General features: G+C 40.0%; 2 protein-coding genes across 5 annotated transcripts; both read left to right on the top strand.

Moving 5' to 3' along the window:
- The first annotated feature begins 7 nt into the window (after nt 1-7).
- On the top strand, nt 8-19372 carry dtd1 (D-aminoacyl-tRNA deacylase 1). 2 transcript variants are annotated; one of them, XM_086083223.1, is made up of 5 exons: nt 8-387; nt 711-801; nt 1496-1731; nt 4754-4851; nt 5668-5813. In XM_086083223.1, exons 1-5 carry the CDS (start codon nt 345-347, stop codon nt 5770-5772), a joined length of 573 nt encoding a protein of 190 aa, XP_085939349.1. In that variant the 5' UTR covers nt 8-344; the 3' UTR covers nt 5773-5813. The 2 variants fall into 2 exon arrangements, with proteins under 2 accessions (XP_085939349.1, XP_085939348.1); XM_086083222.1 differs by lacking the exon at nt 5668-5813 and adding an exon at nt 17377-19372 and having other exon boundaries at nt 27-387.
- LOC147170259 (uncharacterized) lies at nt 5879-15170 on the top strand. 3 transcript variants are annotated; one of them, XM_086083220.1, is made up of 12 exons: nt 5879-6040; nt 6842-7043; nt 7147-7372; nt 9383-9659; nt 9880-10057; nt 10167-10243; nt 13087-13161; nt 13287-13467; nt 13813-14061; nt 14170-14341; nt 14420-14568; nt 14711-15170. In XM_086083220.1, the coding sequence occupies exons 1-12, from the start codon at nt 5879-5881 to the stop codon at nt 14821-14823; spliced, it is 2061 nt and encodes a 686-aa protein (XP_085939346.1). In that variant the 3' UTR covers nt 14824-15170. The 3 variants fall into 3 exon arrangements, with proteins under 3 accessions (XP_085939346.1, XP_085939345.1, XP_085939347.1); XM_086083219.1 differs by having other exon boundaries at nt 7135-7372; XM_086083221.1 differs by lacking the exon at nt 13087-13161 and having other exon boundaries at nt 7135-7372.
- Nucleotides 19373-26196: the final 6824 nt, after the last annotated feature.

Below are 26196 nucleotides of genomic sequence, written 5' to 3'. Positions count from 1 at the left end.
GAAGAGAATGCTTGAAAACAGTTTTGAAAATAGCAAACAAGACTGGCGTACCCCCTAAAATGCCATTTTCCTGTTGCATTTTGTTTCATTTGTTTTCACTTATTTCCCTCCACATTTAAACATTTGATATCTAGGGCGCATTTGTAGAACTACTTGTACTAGTAAGTTACTATGTTGAACTAGTGGCACAAGGGCCCTGCATTGTACTGTACTGTACTTACTGTAACGTAAGCGAAAGTGAAACTCCGGAAGAATCCGCTAGAGGGAACAAAGTTCCTTCCATTTCACGGCGTGTGTTTGTGTGTACTAGATGTGTCAATGTGCTGCGAAACATCGCCAAAACAATGAAAGCGATCATCCAAAGAGTTACCAGGGCGTCTGTAACAGGTAAACACTTCCCCTGAATTGGAAGACTGTACTGTGCTTCGGTGTGTCGATCAATGTTGAATGCACGTTAAGCTAACAATGGCTATGTTAGCATGGGACGACCTCATAGTACTGCACTTATAATAAACCGTAGACCCTTCTTTACAACTGCTGTAACCTTCGTGTGGAGCTCACAAAATGATAATACTACTGCAGAAGTAACGTATCGTTTGGAAGCTGAAATATGAGCTGATCGGCTGCTACCCCTTCATGCTTACTCGTCAACACTCAAAGCTGCACTTGACCCACTCATCAACTTTTTTATCCCTCCTTTTTTCCTGTAGTGGGAGACGATCAGATCAGTTCAATAGGACGGGGCTTGTGTGTGCTGCTAGGAATATCAGTGGAGGACACACACACAGATGCTGAGTACATGTAAGTTCATGCGGGACCCCGAGTAAAAACTGCTCAAAATGACACCATGCATACCTGGCTTTGATGTACTGTAATTGTTGTTGTTTTTAAAAGAACAATCCTTTCACATCAAGTTAGCAATTTAAATGTTTTCTCACTGCAATTAAATGTTGTAACATTAAGGGAAACTTTTGCGATATCACACACATCAGCTAGCATAATGAAGTTCTCAGTTAATCTCCATTTGATCCTTTTGGGTACCTTATTAGATCATAGTTCTTAACAAGACAATGACATTAGTATAAAAAAGACGTCCCTTATTTGAAACTTTTTATGTGATAAAATACTAAATAAAATAATAAGAAACATTACCTAAAGTGTGAACAATTAAAACAATACAAATATTTTATTAGGGGACAAAAACAAATCTGGGGGGAAAACACTGTTACAGAAGTGTGTATATTTGGCAGACATAAATCATCACATACAAACTCATATTTTACTACTACTACTACTCACTACCACTATTTCTTGAATGCATCAAAGGCATTTATTTAGCTGTTGAAATTAGGATGTAACTTATTTTCTATAGTTGACTCCAGTGCTTCAATGGTCTCCTTTCGAGCTTGGTTGATATATTATTTTCTTGACCACGCCATATTGTTTCGTGGCACATGTTTCACAGATTTTTCTACATTTATGTTCTTGCTTGTAGAATACGCAAGATCCTGAACCTGCGGCTGTTTGAAGACGAGAATGGTCGGCCATGGAGCAAAAGTGTCATGGACCGAGACTTTGAGGTGCTGTGTGTGAGCCAGTTTACACTGCAGTGCATACTGAAGGGCAACAAGCCGGACTTCCACTTGGCGATGCCGGCGGAATTGGCCCAACCTTTCTATGCCAGCATCCTGGAGAACATGAGGAGTGCCTACAAGCCTGAGCTGGTTCAAGGTGGGTCAATTAATGACACCTTTGCTCGGTATGTTCTGATGCAGTTTGACATTACATCATATTTGGAAAAAGATTAGTTTTGCCTTAAAAGTGTTAACCACTGGGCGTTTGCAAGTGAGCTAGTTAAAGGTGGGTCAACAAATGACACCTTCATATGGCATGTTATTATGTAATTTGGCATTATGCACTATATGGTAAAAGATAACTTATGCTCAAAAAAGTGTTAACTGCTGGGCATTTACAATTACAATCAATGGACTCAAAAGTAGGCACAAAGTGGCATTTAATTACCAACGTAAGCTATATAAAAATGTCCAAGTCTAGTTTTTATGGACTCAAATAATACTAAAATATTATAAACACCTTTCAATATGATGCAGTAGTCGTACTAGTTCTAATCTACTCTATAGCAAACTAGCTATCCCACTCCATTTTCTTTCTTGTTCATTCTGTGCCTTATCACGTGTTTGTCCCCACTCTGGAGAACAATTAACATTCATCACAGTGCACCACGGTGCTATTAATCAAAATATGAAGCTTGAGAGTAGAGTTCGCCTCAAACAGGCTGTGGACAATTTGGATCAATAGTGTGTTTTCCTGCAAGTTAAAGCAGCTTTGGGAACTGCAAAGTGTGGATTGTTTGGCGCTTTAATGGTGACACTGAACTGGGTCTGACCACTAGGGAGCAGATAGAGCCTTGGCATAGCCACGCATGAGTGAAGTCTTCTAATTAGCTTCAGAGAGGAAATATGATTATGGAGCATTCTTCTAGCATGGACCAAATCCTTAATGTGCAGATAGGGTCATTAATCTGTCTGACCCAGTGGTAGAACACTTATGCTGTCGTCACACTATACTGTAGGTGTGTGCATTCTACTTGCCCCAAATCATATTAGTTACGTACTCTATAATACATCTTTATACAACATTATTTACAGCTCTAACTTACCTGATATCTTGAAGTTTGAACTCCATGAAAGCTTCACAATTTGAACTTTATCCAAAATGTCACTGACAATTTTGCTCTCAAACTTACAGTTTCTGGATCGCGATCATCATTTGTGACATCACATGAGCATCAGTGCACCGCAACAAACCTAATTTCATCCAGGAGGGCTGACATTATTTTATTTTTTTCGAGGATGTGTTGTTTTGTTTAAAATTAATCAAATGGTAATTTGATAGTATGAAAGATAAGTCTATTTTGACCAGCCTCAAAATACAAACCCAATTCCCCCCCAAAAACCATTTGTGAATAAAAACTGAATGTAATTATGTGTAAGTGCCAAATTGTTATATTTTATTCAGAATAGAACATAGAGAACAGGTCAAAAGTTTAAACTGAGAAAATGTATAATTTTAAGGTAAAACTATATTGATTTTAAATTCTATGGTGTCAACAAATCTAAAAAAAGTTGGGACAAGGCCATTTTCATCACGGTGAGGCATCCCCTCTTCTTCTTACAACAGTCCGCAAACGTCTGGGGATAGAGGAGACAAGTTTCTCAAGTTTAGAAATAGGAATGCTGTCCCATTCTTGTCTAACACACGTCTCTCTAACTGTTCAACTGTCTTGGGCTTTCTTTGCTGCACCTTCCTCTTTATGATGCGCCAAATGTGCTCTATAAGTGAAATAAGTGGGCTGCAGGCTGACCATTTCAATACCCGGATACTTTTCCTACGCAGCCATAATGTTGTCATTTGTGCTGCATGTGGTCTGGCATTACCTTGTTGAGAAATGCAAGATCTTCTCTGAATGTGATGATGCCTGGATGGGAGCACATGTTGTTCTCCAATCTGAATATACCTTTCTGCATTGACGATGCCTTTCCAGATGTGGAAGCTGCCCATGCCACACGCACTCATGCAACCCTATACCATCACAGATGCAGGCTTATAAACTGAGTGCTGATACTTGAGTTGTCCTTGTCCTCTTTAGTCAGTATGAAATAGCGCCCCAGTTTTCCATAAAGAACTTCGAATCGTGATTTGGCTGACCACAAAACAGGTTTCCACTTTGCCACACTCCATTTTAAATAACCCCTGGCCCAGAGAAACACCTGCGCTTCTTGGTCTGCTTTAGAAATGGTTTCTTCTTTGTACTGTACAACGGCGGCTGGCACGGTGGATTGTGTTCACCCACAATGTTTTCTGGAAATATTGCTGAGCCCTTTCTGTGATTTCCCTTACAGTAAGCATTCCTGTTTGCGGTGCAGTGCCGTTTAAGGGACCGAAGATCACGGGCATCCAGTATGATTTTTCAGCCTTGAGCCTTACACACAGTAATTGTTCCAGATTCTCTGAATCTTTCGATGATGTTATGCACTGTAGATGATGATTACTTCAACCTTTTTGCAATTTGACCCTTACACACAGTGATTGTTCCATATTCGCTGAATCTTTGGATGATGTTATGCACTCAAGATGATGATTACTTCAACCTTTTTGCAATTTGTGTGCTGGGAAACACCTTTCTGATATTTCTCCACTATCTTTCTGCGCAACATTGGCGGCATTGGTGATTCTCTACCCATCTTCGCTACTGAGAGACTGCCACTCCGAGAAGCTCTTTTTTTGCTTCAACCAAGTTGCCAATGCACCTCATTAGTGGTAACTAGTCTTCCAGCTGTTTTTTTTATAAGTGCAATTAACTTTTCCAGCCTCTTATTGCTATCTGTCCCAACTTTTTTTTAGATTTGTTGGCACCATGAAATTTACAATCAACATATTTTTCCCTTAAAATGATACATTTTCTCAGTTTAAACTTTTGACCTGTCATCTATGTTCTATTCTGAGCAAAACATTGAAATTTGGCACTTCCACATAATTGCATTTAGTTTTTATTCACAATTTGTATAGTGTCCCAACATTTTTGGAATTGGGTTTGTAAATAAGATTTTAAAAGGATTGTTGTGACTTTTCATGTGCAAATTCATATCACCCAAATTGTATTTATTTATTTATTTAATTAAATTTTATGTTGGTATCCTTTACATGCTTACATATTTGCCTTGCATTTTAGATGGAAAGTTTGGGGCCTTCATGAAATTACACATTCAAAACGATGGTCCTGTTACCATTGAACTGACGTCAGCTCCTGCTTCTTCAGACCCCCGGCAGGTACCGAATGTTTGAAGCTACACATTTATTGTTTTTATAGGTCAAAAATGCAGTTACCTGCTCTATCTCCTACAAGAAAGTCAGTTGTCATGCTCACCACTTTTTCATGTCTCAGTTTGAACCACTAGGTGGTGATAGATACTTGTTTTTTTTCCCTTCAGCCTGGTGAATTGCATTTGACCATATTTTACCCATTTCATGATAGTTTAATTGCTATATTTCTGTATGAAGTTCTAACTCCTAGAAATTATGGACTGCTTGGGCTGCTATTTAGTGCCATTGAATATTCTGAAGTGGAAAACGTTACACAGGAGTAGAAATACATGTAGATTTCCTAGTGTGGGCCTTTATATAAAAAAAAAAATACATGCCTCTTTTTAGATTACATGTAGAGCTGTGTGATTTGATGATATATAGCTCAATAATGCTTGCGTGATCGAGTATACTTTTCACAGAAGTCTGGCTGGAACTGCAAAATAGCAAGCTATTTAATATGTGTCAGAAGAAGAAGAAGAAACAAAACAAAACAATGCTACACACATACAGGTGCAGGCTAGAAATTTAAAATACCAAGGGAAAGTTCATTTTTTTCAATAATTTGTTAGAAAATTTTAAACGTATGTCACCACACAAACAGTTAACTATTTCAAGACTTTATTTGTTTGAATTTTGATGATTATGGCAGACAGAAACAAAAATGTAATAATCCAATGTTTCACGAAATTCGAATATTTTACATGACTATGAAATGGGCTGTTTTAGCAGATCGGTTTATACGTCACTAACCCTACCTTTTCCGATTTTATACGTCACTAGCTCAGCGCGAACTCCACGGTCGCAATTTTTAACCCCCAAGCGAAGTTTTCAATCGACAAACAAGCAAGAGCAGCAGGACAGCATGGCAGCCAAAAAAAACCATAGGAACTGCTGTGTACGAGATTGTACAAGGGACAACAACAACCTTTTTCTTCTCCCTACATCCGAGCCACAGAAAGGCTTGTGGTTGGACTTTATTAACGCATCAAATATGCCCAAACAACTCCCAAAACGTGTGGTAGTTTGTGGCAAACATTTTACTGACGACTGCTTCAGCAATTTGGGACAATACAAATTTGGATTAGCAGGACATCTTTCACTTATCCCGGGATCGATACCAACTCTCCATGGAGCAGCAAGTAACCCTGCCCAAGTAAGTATTTTATGTCTAAGTAATTTCCTTCAATATCATGTGAAATATTGCGTGCCCTTATTTGAGTCGTTAGCCTCGCAGCTAACTGCCCGGTTGATGTGGCATCGGATGCTAGCTTGTGATTACACGTGTAACTCTACAGTTATAAACGAATGCCGTTTGCACGTTATCAATGTCTCTTTACCATCCTTGAAATAAGAGAAATTACATGCATACTACTTGCCTATGTATTTTTCATGCTGCTATTTGCATTTGTGTGTTTTCATTCATAGTGGCTTTTCTTTGTGTACAAGTACTGTAGTAGTTAGCTACTCTACAAGATGAAAAAAATATATGGCGAACCTTATTGATTGTTCAGCTTCATGTTGCTCATAAGAAGTAAAAGTGATTTTTTTTTTTTACATAACCATGACACAATACTTGGACATTTTAGTCTCTAAATAATTTCCATGGTTATTTGAGCAATACGGAGGCCACAATGTGTAATTAGTTAACAAAAAAACACCAACGATGCTTATTGGGACAATATTAATGAGAAAAGCAGCAGAAACCATTTCTTCTTCTTCATTCCACTCCTTTACAGGCATGATTATTGCTTATTAATTTGAGATACTTCCTTCTGACTTAAAATATAAACAAGTAATGTAATTCCTTCTCTTGTGTATCATTGTAAAATCCTATTGTCTGAAATAGGTAATTTAAAAAAAAAAGTGTCCTGTAGGGTTAAGGTTAGCATGTCGCATTTTTATGCTTTTTATATTCGTAGCTAATATTTTCATTTTATCGTTTGTTTTGTTACAGGCCGCCAGCACATCTCAGTCAGTCCAATCATCGGATTGTCAACCCATTGTTCCGGAATCCCGCAGTCAAGTAGCGGTGGTTCAACAGGCCAATGTTCACAACTCCTCACCAAGTCCGACCTGTCAGACGGACGTATTACCCACACGCAGTGTAGGGACTCAGCTGTCTTTCAGAACACTGCCATCTCACATCAGAACTGAAGGTATGTGCAACACCCAACCAACTTTAGAATGTTCAGATCACAAAGCAAATCATAATTTTTTTTGCCAAGCTTAAGTGTATGTGTTGATCAGTTGTCATTGCAGGGGTCAAGGCAACTGTTCCGTGTAAGGATTTTGGTGTTGGAACATCTAAGACAGACCATTTGTGTTTGTCCTCAACACCAATGAAAAGACCTACAAAAAGGCCACGTCTGGAATTTGAGGAGAGCCCACTGGAGGACAAGTCTTTAGCCGACCACTCAAAGACGCATGATTACACTTATGATCCAGCCCAATCGGTCACAGCTTCATTTGATTCCACACTTAAGTCGTAAGTCCATTATTATTTGTGAATGAGTGAAGGCGTTACTTGTGTGTGTTTTTTTAGCATTGATTTTGTGGTGCAAAAAAATTGTAAGCATAGTTGACTTAAAATGCAGTGGGTGAAATTAATAGGGGTGGGACGAGATTTCTCGTCCCCCCACAGCACAAGATCTTCGAGAGATTTTTATTAAATTTTTTGCTGTATTTTGGTTTGTTTAGTAGGGGTGGCAATCGATAACTGTTTTGTTGAAAAATGGTTCCCAGTGTTTCAATTATTTGGCTTTGTTTGCCAAACAGATGACACTGGGGACGGTGACGTCACCACACACGTCACGTAACATGCAAGGTGATGTTTACGTGCGCCGCTAGAAACATGGCGCCTAACGTGCTAAAGTTTGACATTTTACAGGAAAAGAAAACTACAGGGCAACTTGCAATTTCGATCATTCGTCTGATGAATGAAACACTACAACTATGCAAAAGCATTTGCTCCCACAACTTGGGATAACTTTAAATGACTGTGGCGTTTGTGAGCCACTCATGGGTGCTCAACCCAGCAGCGGCGTCAGTATTAACGTAAACGTCCTCTCCTGTCAGTACTGCAGGTAATTGTGTTAATGGCTCTCTGCCAAGCAATGTGAAACTCCTATAAAGAAAGCAAGGTAAGTCTCTGTAGCGTTCCTAAAGTGACGTTCAAAACTCTTGAATGTGTCTGGTGAATGATGAGAGCACTGTGTGGGGGAGGGTGACTCTCTTGATCGCATGTTGTTCCTTTAGGAACGCTACAAGGCTTACCTTGCTTTCTTTATAGGTGTTTCACATTGCTCGGCAGAGAGCCAGCCGCCATTCTACGTCACTACGCACTGAATGCGTTGCGACGTGAATAACAATGGCGGTGTACGTCTAAATACATTTTCTACAAAATGTATTAAACTGGAAATTATTTTTTGCTAAATGAATCTCATAGTTACGTTAGCTAACTACCAAATAAATAATATAGAGCAAACTCGTCATGACAGTCGGGGTTCCTTTTAAAGCCCGTATCTGACCGAGCGGCGCAGGCTTGCGGGTTTGTGACGTTCGCCAGAACGAAATGCGAAGAAAAAACAACACTTGCTACATGCGCACAGCCTCACAAGCGTTTGTCGCTCAGTGAGATACAACCAAGGGAATGTCCTCTCTTTCATTTTATTTAATGACCATGGCAAAAGAGTCTGCCTGGCTCAAAGGCCATCAGAGTCCGACTGTACTCGCACAGGGCCACGCAGGAGGAGTGCTCACTGCTCAGTTCATATATGAGTGGTGACCTGTTACTGGACATTATTGTACAATTGCCACAGAATAATCTAGGTTGTAATTTGTAAATTTCTACTTACAATATTTGCTTAAATTTTTTTTTTATTATTATATTATATTATTTTACATTTATTTTCAAAAAGACCGGCCGCGTCATACCATTGTGGAGTCCTAGGATGTAGTGTGGGCCTCTAACGACTTCATTGTGGAGTTTGTAAGGTCATATTACTTTTAATCATTTAAGACGAAAAACAAAGTTGATGCTAATCTACCTGTTTATTATTAGTTTTTCTTCTTTTACAAAAAAGTGTCATAAGAGAACCGATAAACAATCGAATCATTAAGCAGAATTGAAAATGTAATAGAAATCGTAAAAATCTTTTGAATTCCCATCCCTATTGTTAAGTCATAGGTGCAATTATTGCAGCAGCATTTGAAAAATGAGACTGTTACAAAAGTGACTCTTCTGTTTACTTTTGTGGTTTAGAGCTAGGTCATTAATTTTATTGCCGTCTGCTCAATAAAAAGAAAGCATTTTGAAAACTGTAACATTTACATTAGGATTTGTTTTATTTTACAGATTTTGCGAAAATCTCGTGATAAATCACGTCTCGTGGGATTTGTGTCTCGTCCCATGCCTAGAAATTAATATGTAGAGGAAATGTTTCATCTGCTCTACTGATAATATTGTTGTTTTTGTCTTCTGTGTGTTTTTATATAGAGAGGTATTATCCACCTCATCACACCAGATCAATAAATATATAGTTTATGAGGACCGCATCCTGGAGCTTTTCAATACATGTCCGGTCTGCACGAAGAAATGTGATGTGAGGACCCAGCGGCTTGGAACTTATCTATCGGTGAAGCAGTCCTGCCCACATTGCACATTTGCAAGACAGTGGAGTAGCCAACCTGTCCTGGGGAGCACGCCGGCAGGAAACGTTCACTTGTCTGCAGCTGTGTACCTGAGTGGTGCTTCCTTCATTCAACTTGAAAAGGTAAATTATTTCAAATTAAACTTGCACTTACACAAGAGCAGTCATAATGAGCAGACCTCCGCCAAGTAAATAAATTTTGCCATATGGAATTCTTGATAGCTTTTCAAGTTATTGTTGACAAACGCATGAACATAACCTCCTTAGGTGGAGGTAATACAAATGCAAATAGCTTATATTTACATCAACGTACATTTATTTTTTTCCTCCTCCACACCAACAGGTCTTCAAAGCAATGAAGCTCCAGATGTTTACGTATGAAACATTTCGCCGCCATGTTAGATGTTTTATTGAGCCGGCAGTTATTCACCGCTGGAAAGTCCAGCAGGATGAGATTCTGCAGCGGATGTGTGAGGAAGGCAAAGTCATACTTGGTGGCGACATGAAAGCTGATTCCCCAGGTAGGATTTTTTGATTATGTATTGCTCTTACATATAGGTGCTAAAATATACAAATTCCAGTAAATTAAGTGGAAAAAGTGACCACTAATTGAACAAACTATTTTAACAGCTCACTCAGCAAAGTATGGGACTTATATCATGATGGATCTCAAGAAAAACACCGTTGTGGACTTGCAATTGGTCCAGGTGAGATTTTGAAATTTGTAATAATGGTCAAATGAAACCAAGACCTCAAAGCTTGTTTCTGACTTCCTGAATATATATATATATATATATATGAACTATATCGATATATACGAAATAGTCTTATTCCATATCCCGTTTAAAACTATATCGATATAATTTTTATATCGATATATCGCCCATCCCTAGTTCAAAGCTTCATACCTCACAGCGTGTATTAGAGCTGTGCAATTAATCACAATTCAATTACAATTTATTACACTCCACAATTACAAAATCAGCATAACTGTAAAAAAGAAAAAATATTAATATGAGTTTTTTGAGTTATTTACATTTATACATTTGTACCTTTTTATTTTAATCTAAAATTTAAATTTAATAAATTTTGTTCCATCCAAAAGAAACTTGCATAACTCTTTGACTGCCAGACGTTTTCAGAAAAGGGATGCCGTCAGTGCCAGCCGATTTAAGCATTTTGACTGATCTTTCAAGGTCCACAGAAAATGTTCTGTTTGGACTATGGAAACACACGTACTACCAAATGAAAGATTGGACATTCATCTTTCATCAGAAAAAAAGAGTTTGTTTCTACCTTATTCCGTTCTTTAGTAATCAACAATAGAAAATGGTTAGTTTGACCCAATTTCGCCTGTTTTGGACCAAAATACGGAGAAATCAAGCTTTTAGTGAAACGATATTATTTCATGCATTCTAGTGAATTTGACACTTCTTTTTGTCCATGAATGATGCCACAAACACCTAAATAGTGCTTTACTTCTATAAAACACTACCACCAAGAATGAAAAAGTGTTTTTTGATAGCAAAATACGTTTATTTACATTCAACAGTGTAACAATTTGACAACAATTTGGCAAACTATTTACAAATGTGTGCAACTGTGGTGCTATTTACAAATATGTGGATGTTTCAACGACAGTTTTTCTTTTTGTTGCACAACAGATTGCCTCTTCGCGTGCGCCACTTTCTTGCAGGCCGTTTTTTTCCGGGGAATAGCAAGTATATACTGCAGTGTGTCATCAAGTCTAATATCAGGATCATGCTACGGTTTCGTTACGTCTCGCTTCCCCGTGTCCTTCAGTTGCTATACCGGGTGGTAGGAGATGTTCTGATCCATTTTATCCACTCCATTCATGGTGGCATCGTAGTCCAGAAACAGTGTCTTCTCCGTGATCAGACTGTACCCGCTCCTCCGATGAATATGCATTGGACTCGGGGTACTCTTCATTGTCCGATCGAATGTCCGCTTGTGCAGCTCCGGCGTTAGCAGCGGTAGCCGCGCTTAGCCGGTGAGGCTTACTACGTAATCATAGCAGTTGCGTCAAAGCTTCCAACTTTGGCGTCAAGCTCGGAGTCATCATCATCATCATCATCAATCTGCATTGGTCGATGCCAACTCTCCATCGCCCGATCGAATGTCCGATTGTGTAGAAGTACCCGGCCGCCTATTGTGCGCGTTTTCCGGCCTTGGCAGCGCTAGCCGCGCTTAGCCGGTGAGGCTTACTACGTGATAGTAACAGTCGCGCCAAGGCTTCCAACTTTGGCGTCAAGCTCGGAGTCATCATCATCATCATCATCAATCTGCATTGGTCGATGCCAACTCTCCATCGCCCGATCGAATGTCCGATTGTGTAGAAGTACCCGGCCGGCTATTGTGCGCGTTTTCCGGCCTTAGCAGCGCTAGCCGCGCTTAGCCGGTGAGGCTTACTACGTGTCATAGGAGTCGCGTCAAGGCTTCCAACTTTGGCGTCAAGCTCGGAGTCATCATCATCGTCGACATCAATGCGCTTTTTAGTATTGATTGATGCTTTCCGTCTTTGAAAAAAATGCTCAAGCGTGAGTTGCTTGCAACCGGTTGCTTGGTCAAGCCACAATGGCTTGAACCAGCCATTGTCTCCTCAACACTCTAGCTCCGCCTCACGTCTTCTACTGACGCCCACGGTGGGCGGCCCATAAAACCTTGTGCAAAGAGAGTCATCGCTGCCCTCTAGGGGCCAAAACGAGTCTTTGACTAATCAGATCTGCCTGATACTTTCAGCACAGCTGCCCAAGGCTTTCCTGCACCCGTTTTTAAAAAAACAAAAAAAACATAGGGGACGTCTTTTAACGTCCTCGGCGCCCTTCCCTAGGTTTATGCTAAACGTTTTATAACGTTTATGGCAGTCAAAGAGTTAATAATGGTGTTTCAAAGAATTTTATGCCTTAATATTTTTGAAACATTTTCTTGTTTTGTACCAAAAAACAAGATGATCGTCCTAATCGTTTGTGATTGCAATTATTACCAATATAATCGTGATTAATATTTTTTTCATAACCCAGCACTCCTAGCGCGCGTATTGACGGCTCGAAGAGTTTGGTGGCTGTCCTAAGTTTGACAGGTTGTTTTGCCGTTAAATTGTGTAATAACTTCCAAACTATTAAACAATGTGGAAGGGGATGTTGGGGTGCTGTGGCGTTGTAATGGTGACCAGTTAAAAGGGACTTTTGGAAATGTGTGAGTTTATGGGAAAAGACTTGTAAATATGTCTTCCAGCTTGTGAACAACACCTATTTTCAAAGCTGCAAAAATGGTGAACGTGAAGAGGAACTGCCTAAAACTTTCGATTGCCGAGATTTTTTTTTAAATACAAAGTTTTTAATACATGCACACGTCCATTATATTTTATTTATGAAAAAAAAACACATTTTTACAGTAGCACTTACTCTTATGTAAATACTGCAAAACTTTGCTCTGTATCACATTTATTTTGACTTTTATTGCTGAAAGATAAGAGTGAATGTTTAATTCTTTAGTGACATAGGTTGCTTTTACTTCTTTCGTCCGCTAGATGTCCCTTATGTTGCTTTCACCGAAGTGCCCAAGCGCTGAATCTGTTTCAGCACAATTTGAAGGAGCTTCAAAGGTTCATGAAACTTCACCTGGTCATCTCTAGAAATGTTTTAACCTTGTAGATTGGTCATTTATTGTCTTTTTAAAAATCTAATTCTATTTTGTACTTTCTCATAATCAGTTTTTTTATATTGCCAGAGCAATGAGGTTGGTGGTAGCTACCATATGAAAAAAGAGGGCCTTCGGAGGAGCCTGGCACTGATGGAGTCGCGTTGCATCTCCATTGACTGCATTGTCACAGATCGTCATCCACAAGTGCAAAAGTTTCTCAGGGAGCAAGAGATAACACACTACTACGATGTCTGTCACATGGCAAAAGGTAAGGATTTAGATTTTCCATCTATTGAAAACACCTCAGTTTCCCCATCCTCTCAGGTTCAGAGTCTGGTTATTATCCTTGACAACACTTTGTCATTCCAATAAGACATCAATTACATCACCCACTACTTGTGCAACATCAATCATTTTAACCCCTATCTCATTCCATATGCAACCTATTTCCATATGCAACCTATTTCCATATGCAACCTATTTCCTCGTGAACAGCTGTCATATCCCGTGAGGATTATTTAAATCTGCCACTCATATCCGTACCCAAACTGCATCCTTGATGGTAGTGCAAAGATGTATTTACTAAATGGATTGTATGTTGCTCTCATTGTAGGAATTGCGAAGAAACTGGATGCAATCAGCAAGACAAAGGGCTGTGAAAAACTCAAGCTGTGGATAAAGAGCATCAGCAACCACATCTACTATACTGCAGCTTCCTGTACATCTGGTCCGGAGAGAATTGCCAGGTGGAAAGCGATTCTGAACCACGTGCAAGACATTCATACACACGAGGAGCCTCTTTATCCAATTTGTGAGCATGAGATCCGCAAGACAACAGACAAGAACAAATGGCTCCAAGCAGGTATTTCATCAATACAGACAACTACAAGCTACAGTGGATTTCATCTGAAATCATATTGTACTGTAAAATACATTGTTTTCTAAAATGATCTTCCCATGTCATTGGCAGACACACCAGCTTTCAACAAGTTGGATAGGGTGCTTAGAAATAAACGAACGCTGAAGGATGTTGTAAAACTAAGCCCTCATCGGCAGACTTCATCTATGGAATCTTTTCATTCCCTCATCCATCATTTTGCCCCCCAAAATGTTGTCTTTTCCTTCATTGGAATGCTGTGCAGGTATAAAAAAAAAAGTGTATTTGACACTTGTTGTGATTCCATTATTTCTATTATTCACACATTTTCCGAATCTTTCAGACTATATCTGGCAGCAATGCATTACAATGAAAATGTTGAGCGACAACCGGCAGAGACAAGGGAAGGTGTGCCTCGCTACAAACTTTCCTTTCCGAAAGCAATTCATGGGGAGTGCAGAGCCAAACCTCTCAAGACACAGTCAACGTTTGGTGAGGGTTCATTAAATTCAAACATTTCTTTCTGGGTTTAAATGTATTTATCTCTTTATTACATGAAAAATGTACAAAGAAGCAATAACATGAAAATACACACAGTTCCACTAAAGATATTTGTCCTTTTTGTATGTTACAGGCTACGTAACAGACTTGATAGACCTAATTTTTGAAGAAGTCATTGCCAATTCCGTGCCATATATTGACACAATGTTGGCCATTCCTGTCCCTGAGAACCTCATCCCAGTATGAGAGGCCCGACAAAGACAACTATGTGTCAAGGTTCAGATGGGGGGCAGTTTAAATCCAGTGTAATGGTCGTCCTCCTCTGGAAACTCTGCAGATGCGTTGGACCACACAAGATGAAATTACCACCCTGATTGTGCGCCCAAGGAGTTCCCAGCCCAGCTCACAAAAGAACGTTACGCCAGATACCTGAAACGACAAAAATAAATTATGAACTTTAGTTTTTCACTGTGGTTGTCAGTTTCACATGGTTTGCTTTAATTTCAATATTTTTTGTTACCAATATCTATTTTTCTTCTTACAATTTCTGAATTTATTCATAACACTGTAAATTAAATCCTTCTCAAACCATATTTTACCGGTGAATTTTTGTGTAGCGTAATGGCCCGTAATCTGCTCTGTAAATCTGCATGACATTTTGCAGTGACTTCACATTCAGGCAGACGAGGTCCAATCCTGGATGGTCAACCATACATCGCAACTCTGCATCAAGTCTCTTCATAATCGGTGGTGTAGTCCAGGGTGTATACCCACTTTTTTTTTTCAGTCAGCATAGCGTATACCCGCTTCTAAATCTCCCCTAATGATATGCGAGGATGGTGAAGCCATGGCCCACCCTCCTCTGCCTTCAGAGTATACCCACTTCTCCAAGGACCACTACACCACTACTCATAACCTAATAGTATTTTTGAACAGTAAGTATAATATTGAGGTGTGATTTACAAATATGAATTTGGCATTCAGAATGGTAGTGGAATTTTACCTTTGGGAATCTCCTGACAGCAAATGTTCTCTGTTTCTGTTAGCATAGTGGCGCAGAGGCACCTACCAAAAAGCACAAGGTAGATGAGATTGCCCAGTACCGAATAGGCCACTTGGAAATCTGTTAGAAAATCCCCATATATTCTCAAATTAGAGTGGCATTCGCCATTTTCATAGTTTGCACTTGTGTTGCATTAGAAGTGGATGCACTTAATTAGGGCTGAATTTGCAGTGGTTACATGTCATAATAACAGAGCAACGCCAGGTTACTATTTTATGGTCAAAAGGTTAACCATTTAGCAGTCAGGGGTCCTTTATTTTAATTGACAATTAATAGTTTTGATGGGGGGAATTTTTTTTTGAACAAACCACAGAATATTCTCGTTAATTCCAGTCATTTATAGATTTGAATATGATTTTTTGGAATTTGCAGTCTTACATGAATTGCATGAATTGATTGAATGGCTTGATTTGGTTTGAATTGCGATTTAAATTAAACGATGTTTGAATGGTGGTACCACGTGTCATTACAGCAAGCCTAGTTTCATGCCGTATGATTATGCATTCTAACGGAAATAACTTATTTTTTTCTTTTTAATTATTAAATACCTTAACTGTCTCTAATGTAGTATTTTATGCAAAACAGTTTGCCAGACCTTTTCATTTCACGGGCAGCATACTCAACTTTGTCCTTGCTGTTTTTTAGCTTTGAGGAAAGCAAAAGGCACAGCATTGATTAGTGCCGAATGTGTGCAAAATGCACAGTGTTGGTCAGAGCTGTGCACAGTCACAACAATGCTCACTGTCGCAACAATGCACTCCACTATTTTGATCTTTCCACAAACAAGAATAGATCAGACAGAAAAAAAATAGAAACTGTCCTGGACTCATACTCTGATGAGTATTGTTTTTAGCAATTCTTGCCTACAGCGTATAAACATCCAACAAGTTATAGTTAATTAAAAAGAGAGAAAACACGCACACAAAAACACTACTACACTTAAAAAATATATCAAATTTCGGTATGGCAATGTGTGTGTGTGTGTGTGTGTACAGTGATGTCTTGATATTTGTTCCATAAACACACTGTTACATGCATCTTCAATTATCTTTCCCCATTGAAATAAATGTAAAAGTCATGAATCAGTTGTAGCCTCCGAAGAAATTTAAAATAAAGTTATTTAAATGAAAGAAACAAGTGGAATGGCACTATAATATTATATAACATTAAAACATACAGTAATGACATAATTAAATATAATTAAACATCACAGTTTTTCCGCCAATTCTGCTACTTATTTGATTTTTGTAATACTGTACTTAAAACAGCTGGATGCATCTTGTCTTCTTGCTCTTTATTGGCACAAAAAAATACGGATGGTGAATTAATAATAGACGAAGACAAAACAATGTTGCGCTTCAGTGTAATACACTTTGATTGTAGCACTATGCAGACAATAATTCTGTCTTCAAGCTTTTGAATTTATTAGCAAATATTTCATGGTAATTATTTTCACATTTGAAATAATTGAGTATTTTCGGCGGCAGAATTTTGTTTTATTTGTTGCTTTTTATGTTGGGAAATGTTCTTTGGATATCGCTGTTGCATATGGTCAAACCCTTCAAACCTTTGTAAAGGGGCTCCTTTCACATTTTGACAGATATGGCAGTTAGTATCATTTAACATGTATTCAGTGAAAAACCTTGCTTTTGAAAAAATTCATAACAATCCTTTGGATGGTTGTTTTATTTATTTAAATGCACTAAGTACTCCTATTTATTTGTTTCTCTCCACAGTTGTCCAAGCAGGAGAAGCAGCAGCAGAGGAAAGAAAAGACACGTTCCAAGGGACCCTCTGAGTCAAGTAGGGAGAAGAGTGCCCTGCTTTCCCGACAGGACACCAATGCCAGTAGTGGGGCGGAAGGTGACGTGTCTTCAGAAAGGGAGCCCTAGAAATCCTGGCTGAGTGTGGTAGGCAAACACACAAAACACATCAGTGTATAGTCCACTGTAAGGCTTAAATAAGGAAAATGACAAGGATTTTCATGATTTTTGCCTTTTCAAATAGTGTTAGATTTTATTAACTTGGCTGTATAAAACATTTTCATTGTTTTTTTTGCTTCGGAATCTACTTGTGATTCAAAATCATAGTAAAGTCGAGTGCAGGTTTTCCATCATGACGCTGACAATCTCATGTCCTGTTATACTTTAACTGACATGCAGGTATTAATTTACTAAAGCAAACACAGCAGACATTAATTTACAAACCTCAATTCCAATGAAGTTGGGACGCTGTGTAAAACGTCAATAAAAACAAAACAATCTTTTTCAACCTATATTCAATTAAACACCCTACAAAGGCAATAGATTTTATGTTAAAACAGATTATATAAAAAAAAAAAGAAATCACTAAGTTTGAATTTGTTGCCTGCAGTATGTTCCAAAAAAACGGTGGAAAGGTCATGTTTACCGCTTTTACATCACCTTCCCTTTTAACGACACGAAGCATTAGAGAACTGAGGAATCAAATTGTTGAATGTAGTAGGTGGAATTCTTTCCCATTCTTGGTTGGTGTACAACTTCAGTTATTCAGCAGTCAGGGGTCTCAGTTGTCCTAGTTTGTACTTCATAATGCACCACACATTTTTAATGGGAGACGGGTCGGGACTGCTGGCAGGCCAGTCTAGTACCCACTACCCACACTCTTTCACTACGACAGCACACTGTTGTAAGACGTGCAAAATGTGGCTTGGTGTTGTCTTGCTGAAATAAGCAGGCAAGTCCCTGAAAAAGATGTTGCTTGGATGGAAGCAGGATTCATCGACCTTCCCAGTCTTTTGATGCCCCTGTCCCAGATTTTGCTGAGGTGTTTTGCAGGTATCAAAATATATAATAGTATTTGCAATGACATATCTTGTCTTTGTAGTGTATTCAATTGAATATAGGTGGGAAAGGATTTGCATATCAATTTTATTTACATTTTACAGTGTCAAAGTGTGTTCATTGGAATGGGATTTGTATTACAACAGATGTGAGTCAAAAAGCCTTCTGACAACAAAAGTGGACCCGCTTGACAATTACAACATTTACATAATTAGCAACCCAATAAAATGGGAGTCGTTTTCAGTGTAGCACCACATGCACACATATGTTGGAAAGAGTGCATTACAATTTACACAGAACTTTGTTCATTTGTGTATAACAGTCTTGTCTAATATTTATGTATATCTATGATTAGTAACCACAGAAAAGGATTGTATGACATAGGACAAATTAAAAATGGTGTAATTGGCCAACTGTTCTGTATATTTATGCAGGTATTTTTTGTGCCGATCACATTTGTTATACATTTTGTGAAATCAAAAAACGATCCCTTTGGAAAAACACAATATCATCAGACCATCACTCTAATCAGGTTTGAAGTTTTCATCCAACGCGGGCTCATTTAAAACATGACCACAGGGTCTACCAAAGTATTAAGATGGAATGACATGAAACAAGAGAAAATTAATATCTTGTTTTATTTGATTGTTATTGGACACATATGTCTTAGAATCAACAACAGCTAACTAATCAGCTGGGTAACTAAAGCCACAAAGAGCAATGGCAGAGTATGTATTTTATGTGGTACCTTGACTTACAAGCTTAACTTGTTCCACTTTGTAGCTCCATTTACTCGTACACCAAATCAGTATAAAAATGAATTGAAATGCCATTTATCTGATTCACCCCCTATTTTTTTTTTTTTAAAACAACACTTGTTTCTGAAATAAAATAAAGAATTTTAAAAGAGCATACGTCTCAATGTTCCTTTTCTTTCATTCTTTGAGGTAGTGTGTACAAATATTAAAAGTGTAAACAAATATCTGCCAGTTTTGTTGTTGTAAAACAAGTCTGAAATAAGATATATACATTGTTTCACTTCATGACTGTGCTAATTTGTGTTTAACTTTCACATAAAATTTCAGCGAAATATATTTCTTTGTGGTCGTCCAACCATCCATCCATCTTCTGCCGCGTATCTGAGATCGGGTCGCGGGGGCAGCAGCTTTAGCAGGGAAGCCCAGACTTTCCTCTCCCGAGCCACTTCAACCAGCTCCACCACCGAAATCCCAAGGCGTTCCCAGGCCAGCCGAGAGACATAAGCCTTGTTTCCACCGACAGTATCTACCCTACTCTACTCTGCTCTGCTCTACTTGGCTCTACACCAAAAAGCAGTGTGTCTCCTCTCCCCTCCTCACCTTGCCAGTGATGTTATGCTTAAGCAACTGTAGCTAGCAGGCAAAAATAATGGTTTGTGCCTGTTTATTTCAGCCTATAAACATCGAATGAATATTGCAGCAACCAAAAGACTGCATTCCTCAAAAGTCAAAGCATTAATCTGTTTGGAAGCCATTGTTGTCCTCTCTTCATCGTTAATGGCAGCTGTTTTTCCAGGGTGGTGGTTTGCGCAGCGGCACATTGATGACGACATGTCTCGAACCAATCATTGGCCTCCAAAATAATTACGTCATGTTTTGGAACTGGGCTACTTTTTTTCAGAACCGCAAAGGAGCAGGTACCAGAAAAAGCGAGTAGAGTAGAGCTGGGTCGATTTGTTGGTGGAGACGGGGGTTTTGCAGAGTAGAGTAGCAGTAGTAGTAGATACCGGCGGGGGAAACAAGGCTATAGTCTCTCCAGTGTGTCTTGGGTCGTCCCCAAAGACTCCCGCCGGTGGGACATGCCCGGAACACTTCTCCAGTGAGGCGTCCAGTAGGCATCCGAACCAGATGCCCGAGTCACCTCAACTAGCGGCTCTACTCAGAGTCCCTCCTGGATGACCGAGCTTCTCACCCTATCTCTAAGGGAGAGCCCGGACACCCTGCGGAGGAAACTCATTTTGGCCGCTTGTATCCCGGATCTTGTTCTTTCTGTCACGACCCACCGCTCGTAACTATAGGTGAGGGTAGGAACGTGGATCGACCGGTAAATCGAAAGCTTCGCCTTTCGACTCAGCTCCTTCTTCACCACAACGGACCGATATAGAGTCCGCATCACTGCAGACCTGCACCGATCCGCCTGTCTCCCGCTCCGTCCTGCCCTCACTCGTGAACAAGACCCCAAGATACTTGAACTCCTCCACTTGGGGCAGGATCTCATCCCTGAACTGGAGAGAGCACGCCACCCTTTTCCGACTGAGGACCATGGTCTCTGATTTGGAGGTGTTGATTTTCATCTCAACCGCTTCACACTGCTGGGAACCGCTCCAGTGAGAGTTGGAGATCAAAACTTGATGAATCCAACAGCACCACATCATCTGCAAAAAGCAGAGATGCAATGCTGAGGCCACCAAACTGGACCTCCTTAACGCCACTGCTGCGCCTAAAAATTCTGTCCATAAAAGTTATGAACAGAATCGGTGACTAAGGGCAGCCCTGGCGTAGTCCAGCCCTCACTGGAAACAAATCCAACTTACTGCCGTTAATGCGGACCAAACTCTGACACCAGTCGTACAGGGACCGAACAGCCCGTATCAAACGCCTCGGCACCCCGTACACCCACAAAATCTCCCACAGGGCTCCCCAGGGGACACGGTCGAATGCCTTCTCCAAATCTACAAAAGCACATGTAGACTGGTTGGGCGAACTCCCATGCACCCTCAAGGACCCTGCCGAGGGTTTAGAGCTGGTTCACTGTTTTACGGCCGGGACGAAAACCACACTGCTTCTCCTGAATCCGAGATTCGACTTCCCGACGGACTCTCCTCTCCAGCACCCCTGAATAGACCTTACCAGGGAGAATGAGGAATGTGATCCCTCTATAGTTGGAACACACCCTCCGGTCCCCCCTTCTTAAAAAGGGGGACCACCACCCTGGTCTGCCAATCCAGAGGCACTGTCCCCGATGTAGAGGTGTCTTAACCACGTCACTCCCACAATATCCAGAGCCTTTAGGAACTCTGGGCGGATCTCATCCACCCCCGGGGCCCTATCACCGAGAAGCTTTCCAATCCACCTCAGTGACTTTGACCCCAGAGATAGGAGAGCCCACCTCAGGGTCCCCAGACTCTGCTTCCTCAAAGGAAGACGTGTCGGTGGAAGCACAAGCACAGAAGTCCAATAACAAAACTGGTTCTGATGGGGGTGGGGGGGTTGGTGTTCGGGCAGGGGGCGTTCCTCCCAATCATGCCACTCCGGGTCTTACTGTCATTGCCCACGTGAGCGTTGAAGTCCCCCAGCAGAACGAGGGAGTCCCCAGAGGGAGCGTTTGTGGTCGTACTGTGCCAAAATGTTGAGAAACTCGAGGGGGATTAAAACTTGATTTCAAGTTAAATCGGGTGTAAATCGGGTTTTGGCGCTGAACATAATTATTTTATTTTTTTAAATGGACCAATGACCAACCAAAATTTTTTTTTGCACTTATCGTTATTTGGCACGTTCCCAGAAATGTAAATATAAAAATGTTATATCAAATATGTAATGAAAGTTAGTATTACAATTATCATTATCATTATAGGATTGTATACAAAAAGCAAATATCAGTATGCTGATGTACTCTTTGTCATAATTACTTGTCACAAATGGAAACTACCATTGTGAGTCCTAACTACATGAAAGACCCAAGACCATTTACAAATGTACTACTTATTTTGACTAAGTCTGTCAGGGTGGACGTGGTTGGTTAAGGGATGGCTGACCCAAATGCAGGAGAATAAGGCAGCGAAACAGGAATCCAGTGCAATGCGTCATGCTTTAATGAACCATAGGGAAAACGGTGAGCAGATAACCATGACTTGATGGGACGTGACTGGACGGGTCGCCATGACTTGGTGGGGCGTGACTGGACTTGCTGTGGAGTGACTTGACTTGGCTGGGGCTATGGCTTCTTAGCTATGATGAGGACGACTTGGCTGTGGCGAGGACGACTTGGCGGTGACAATGGCTACTTAGCTGTGATGAAGTCGACTTGGCTGTGACGAAGACTTGATGCACGAACTTCCACACATAACATAGGCAATGCACCCACACCGACTAACTGGACAAACACAACAGACTAAGGCCCCGTCCAGACGGAAGCAAAGCCGTCTTCGTTCCTCAAACAAATCTCGTACACACAGAAGCATTTCAAGACTTGCGTGTGTTCAAAAGACGCTAAGGACGTTTAACAATCAATCTACAGAACAAACATGGTTTTGCATGTATCGAAACAACATGAAAAAGACAAACACAGGAGAAGTGACAATGGCGGGTGATTCTATTACAACATTGCTTGTTGAATGTGGGAATAAAGAAGCAAAATATTTTGCTGCAAAAGCATAAACAAGCTAAAGAGGTTGCGCAAAACGACTACGACGCGGCTATCCGCCATTGTTGACAGACTGACAGTTTGCGTGCAGTCACGCGAAAATTGTCGCATACGTCATCAAACTGCGACAGTGCGTCGTTATCGAGCTGTGACCATTACGTCATCACTGGATGAGTATCCTACATATGGTGTCCAGACGGACGCATACGGGGCGCGTATTGAAATCTTTCCACTCTGGAGCCCGGTTTCAAAAGTGATTGGTTTCAAGCTCCGAAACTGCGCCATCGTGTGGACGAACGGCCTAAACAGTAAGAAACTTGTGAGGATACATTGAAACTGGCTTTCGTGTGTACGGGGCCTAAATACACCAACCCTGAGACACACCTGGGGAAAGGAAGACACACACAGGTGGACGTGGTTAGACATAACAAGACAAGGGAAGAAACCAAGAAGACAAGACAAAAAACACCAACCACAGACAAACAACAAGAACAGCCATAACAAACAAAAACCCAACCTCCACAGAACTTAAACAGTGACGGCAAGTGTCATCCACATTCATTTAAGTGCGTGCACACAGATAGTTGAACCATAACTAGTAGCAATAATGTTTTGGGTTAACCCCCCCCCCCCCCCCACCCACCCAAACGTATTTATAATTCCCCGCAAATAGCAGGGGTCCACTGTATTTCTCTATTCCTAATTATTTTCTGGATGACAGACTTTTTTGTTTGGCTTAAAGGATTCATGGCTGAAAGACTTAGAAACTGAACTTCAACTGAACTAAATGTTGGCATTGACCCTGCTGGTGAAATTAAGCAACACGCAAACAAAACGTTTGTTTCTTATTCCATGGTTCATGTTTTGTGCTTAGAGGAATGAGTGCTCGTAATTTGTGTTCCCAAACAAGACTAGTTGTAGGAGAAAAGCGACTGGTAGGCATTGAGTCATGTCCCTCTGTGACGCTGCTGGCTATACTGGCGCAGCTCTTTCTCCCTGTGTGAACTTTGTGGCAGGCACGCACATTAAGGTTAATACACCATCAAACTGGCACTGTAGCCACTCTGTCTCAAACAGCAGCCTCCTTCCTCCTCCCTCGAATCTTTGACTCCATAAAGGGGGGGTGAAGAAGACAATTCAATCTCTTGGTGTGCAAGCAGGCGAGTGCACACAAAGAACTTTTGGAAATGTCTGCCCTGTGGAAGGAGGACTGTGAACATTTTGAATTTGACACATTTCAGACTTACTTTGGTGTTTTGTTTTATCCAAACCTAAAGAGGAAGACTGTCTTTCAAATGTTTGCATTTAATGACTTAATCATGAGCAGTGTAAACTTTCCTTGACACTTGTCTATTTTCTTGAATCTGCAGTGTTTTCTTTTGGATGAAATCAGATGCAATTTTTCCACCCGTGTAATCACTGTTTGTGTTCCATGTATGTTAATAGTCAGTAAAATTTACAGGGGATATTTTCTTTTTAATCGTGAATAATAATCATGAATTTTTTATGACTATAGTTCTAATAACAATAGGGATTTTATGATTATTTAACAAAACTGCCATGGGCGGCATGGTGGTTAACACATCGGCCTCACAGTTCAGAGATCTTGGGTTTGAATCCTGCCTTCATGTGTGGAGTATGTGTGTTTTCATAGATTTTCTCTGCATACTCTGGTTTCCTCTAACATGCCATGTTAGGTGCATTGAATACTCTAAATCAGTGGTTCTCAACCACCTTCCTTGAGTACCCCTATCCAGCCTGTTTTCTATGTCTCCCACAAGCAACACAGGTGTTTCAAACGATCAGCTAATCAGCAAGCTCTGTATGAAGCCTGATGACGATCCTCAACTGTGTTGGCTATGGGAGACATGGAAAGCATGCTGGATAGGGGTACTTGAGGACCGGGGCTGAGAACCAGTGCTCTAAATTGTCCGTAGGTGTGATTGTGAGTGTACCCTGAGATTGGCTGGTGTTCAGTTCAGGGTGTACACCGCCTCTTGCCCCAAAACCACCTGGGTTAGGCTCCAGCTGCAACCCTAGTGAGGAGGAGAAGCTTTACAAATAATGGATGGATAGAAAACCAACATGATCACAACAGTATTTTTGTGTTTTCTTTTTGTTTAAAACAAAACAAATAGGTTGTGAAACTAATTAGTTTTAATATTACATATATATTATTTAAAACCAAGCAAAGATGTTATTTGAATTTTTAAAAAAACACACACATTTACCATTAAAATTGTAACCCTTCTTTCTGAAGAACGCTCTTAGCCACTAACACAGCGGTTATTTTGAGATGATTGACTGAATTTTTTTGTTTTTTTACAAATTTCAGCACATTCTTGTCAGCAGATGATGCATGTGCTAAGGAAGAAACAATTCCATTTTGTTTTGTTCAATTGTAATATTTTGTGTTCTCTCATGCAGATAACAAAAATACATCAAATTGAGTTTGCTCAGGAAGGACTTGCTTCTTGAGGCCAAAATTGATCAGGAGAATGTCCTTTTTGTTTGGAAATCAGCAGTCATCCCTTCCACCGATGATGATAAATTTCATACGAGCGTCCTATATAATCAGATCGACGAAACCTCAACAACTTGGTGCAAACAAAGTCACAAAGACGACGTGACCCGCTTATGTTGGCGCAGTTTCCTTGGATTTTTCATGAAAGATTGTTTGGGGATCAGGTGGGAATAAATGTGAAATAATTGTGTGAGATTACCTTTTGTCCATTTAATTTTGTGTTTATCTTAACTTTTTTTTAAAAACCTGATTTATAGCATAATTCAAGGAGTCCACAAAAACGCTCCCTGATTTTAAACAGATTTAAGAAGTGATTTATTGTATAATTGTGTTACACTTAACTCTTTGACTGCCAGACGTTTTCAGAAAAGGGATGCCGCCAGTGCCAGCCGATTTAAGCATTTTGACTGATTTTCAAGGTCCACAGAAAATGTTCTGTTTGGACTATGGAAACACACGTACTACCAAATGAAAGATTGGACTTTCATCTTTCATCAGAAAAAAAGAGTTTGTTTCTACCTTATTCCGTTCTTTAGTAATCAACAATAGAAAATGGTTAGTTTGACCCAATTTCGCCTGTGTTGGACCAAAATACGGAGAAATCAAGCTTTTAGTGAAACGATATTATTTCATGCATTCTAGTGAATTTGACACTTCTTTTTGTCCATGAATGATGCCACAAACACCTAAATAGTGCTTTACTTCTATAAAACACTACCACCAAGAATGAAAAAGTGTTTTTTGATAGCAAAATACGTTTATTTACATTCAACAGTGTAACAATTTGACAACAATTTGGCAAACTATTT

Source organism: Leptonotus elevatus, chromosome 8 (assembly GCF_054856555.1).
Source record: "Leptonotus elevatus isolate MCC_2025b chromosome 8, RoL_Lele_1.0, whole genome shotgun sequence".
Classification (NCBI taxonomy): Eukaryota; Metazoa; Chordata; class Actinopteri; order Syngnathiformes; family Syngnathidae; genus Leptonotus; species Leptonotus elevatus.
The sequence above is the reverse complement of the archived record's forward strand: the minus strand, read 5'-3'. Positions and strand labels throughout refer to the sequence as shown.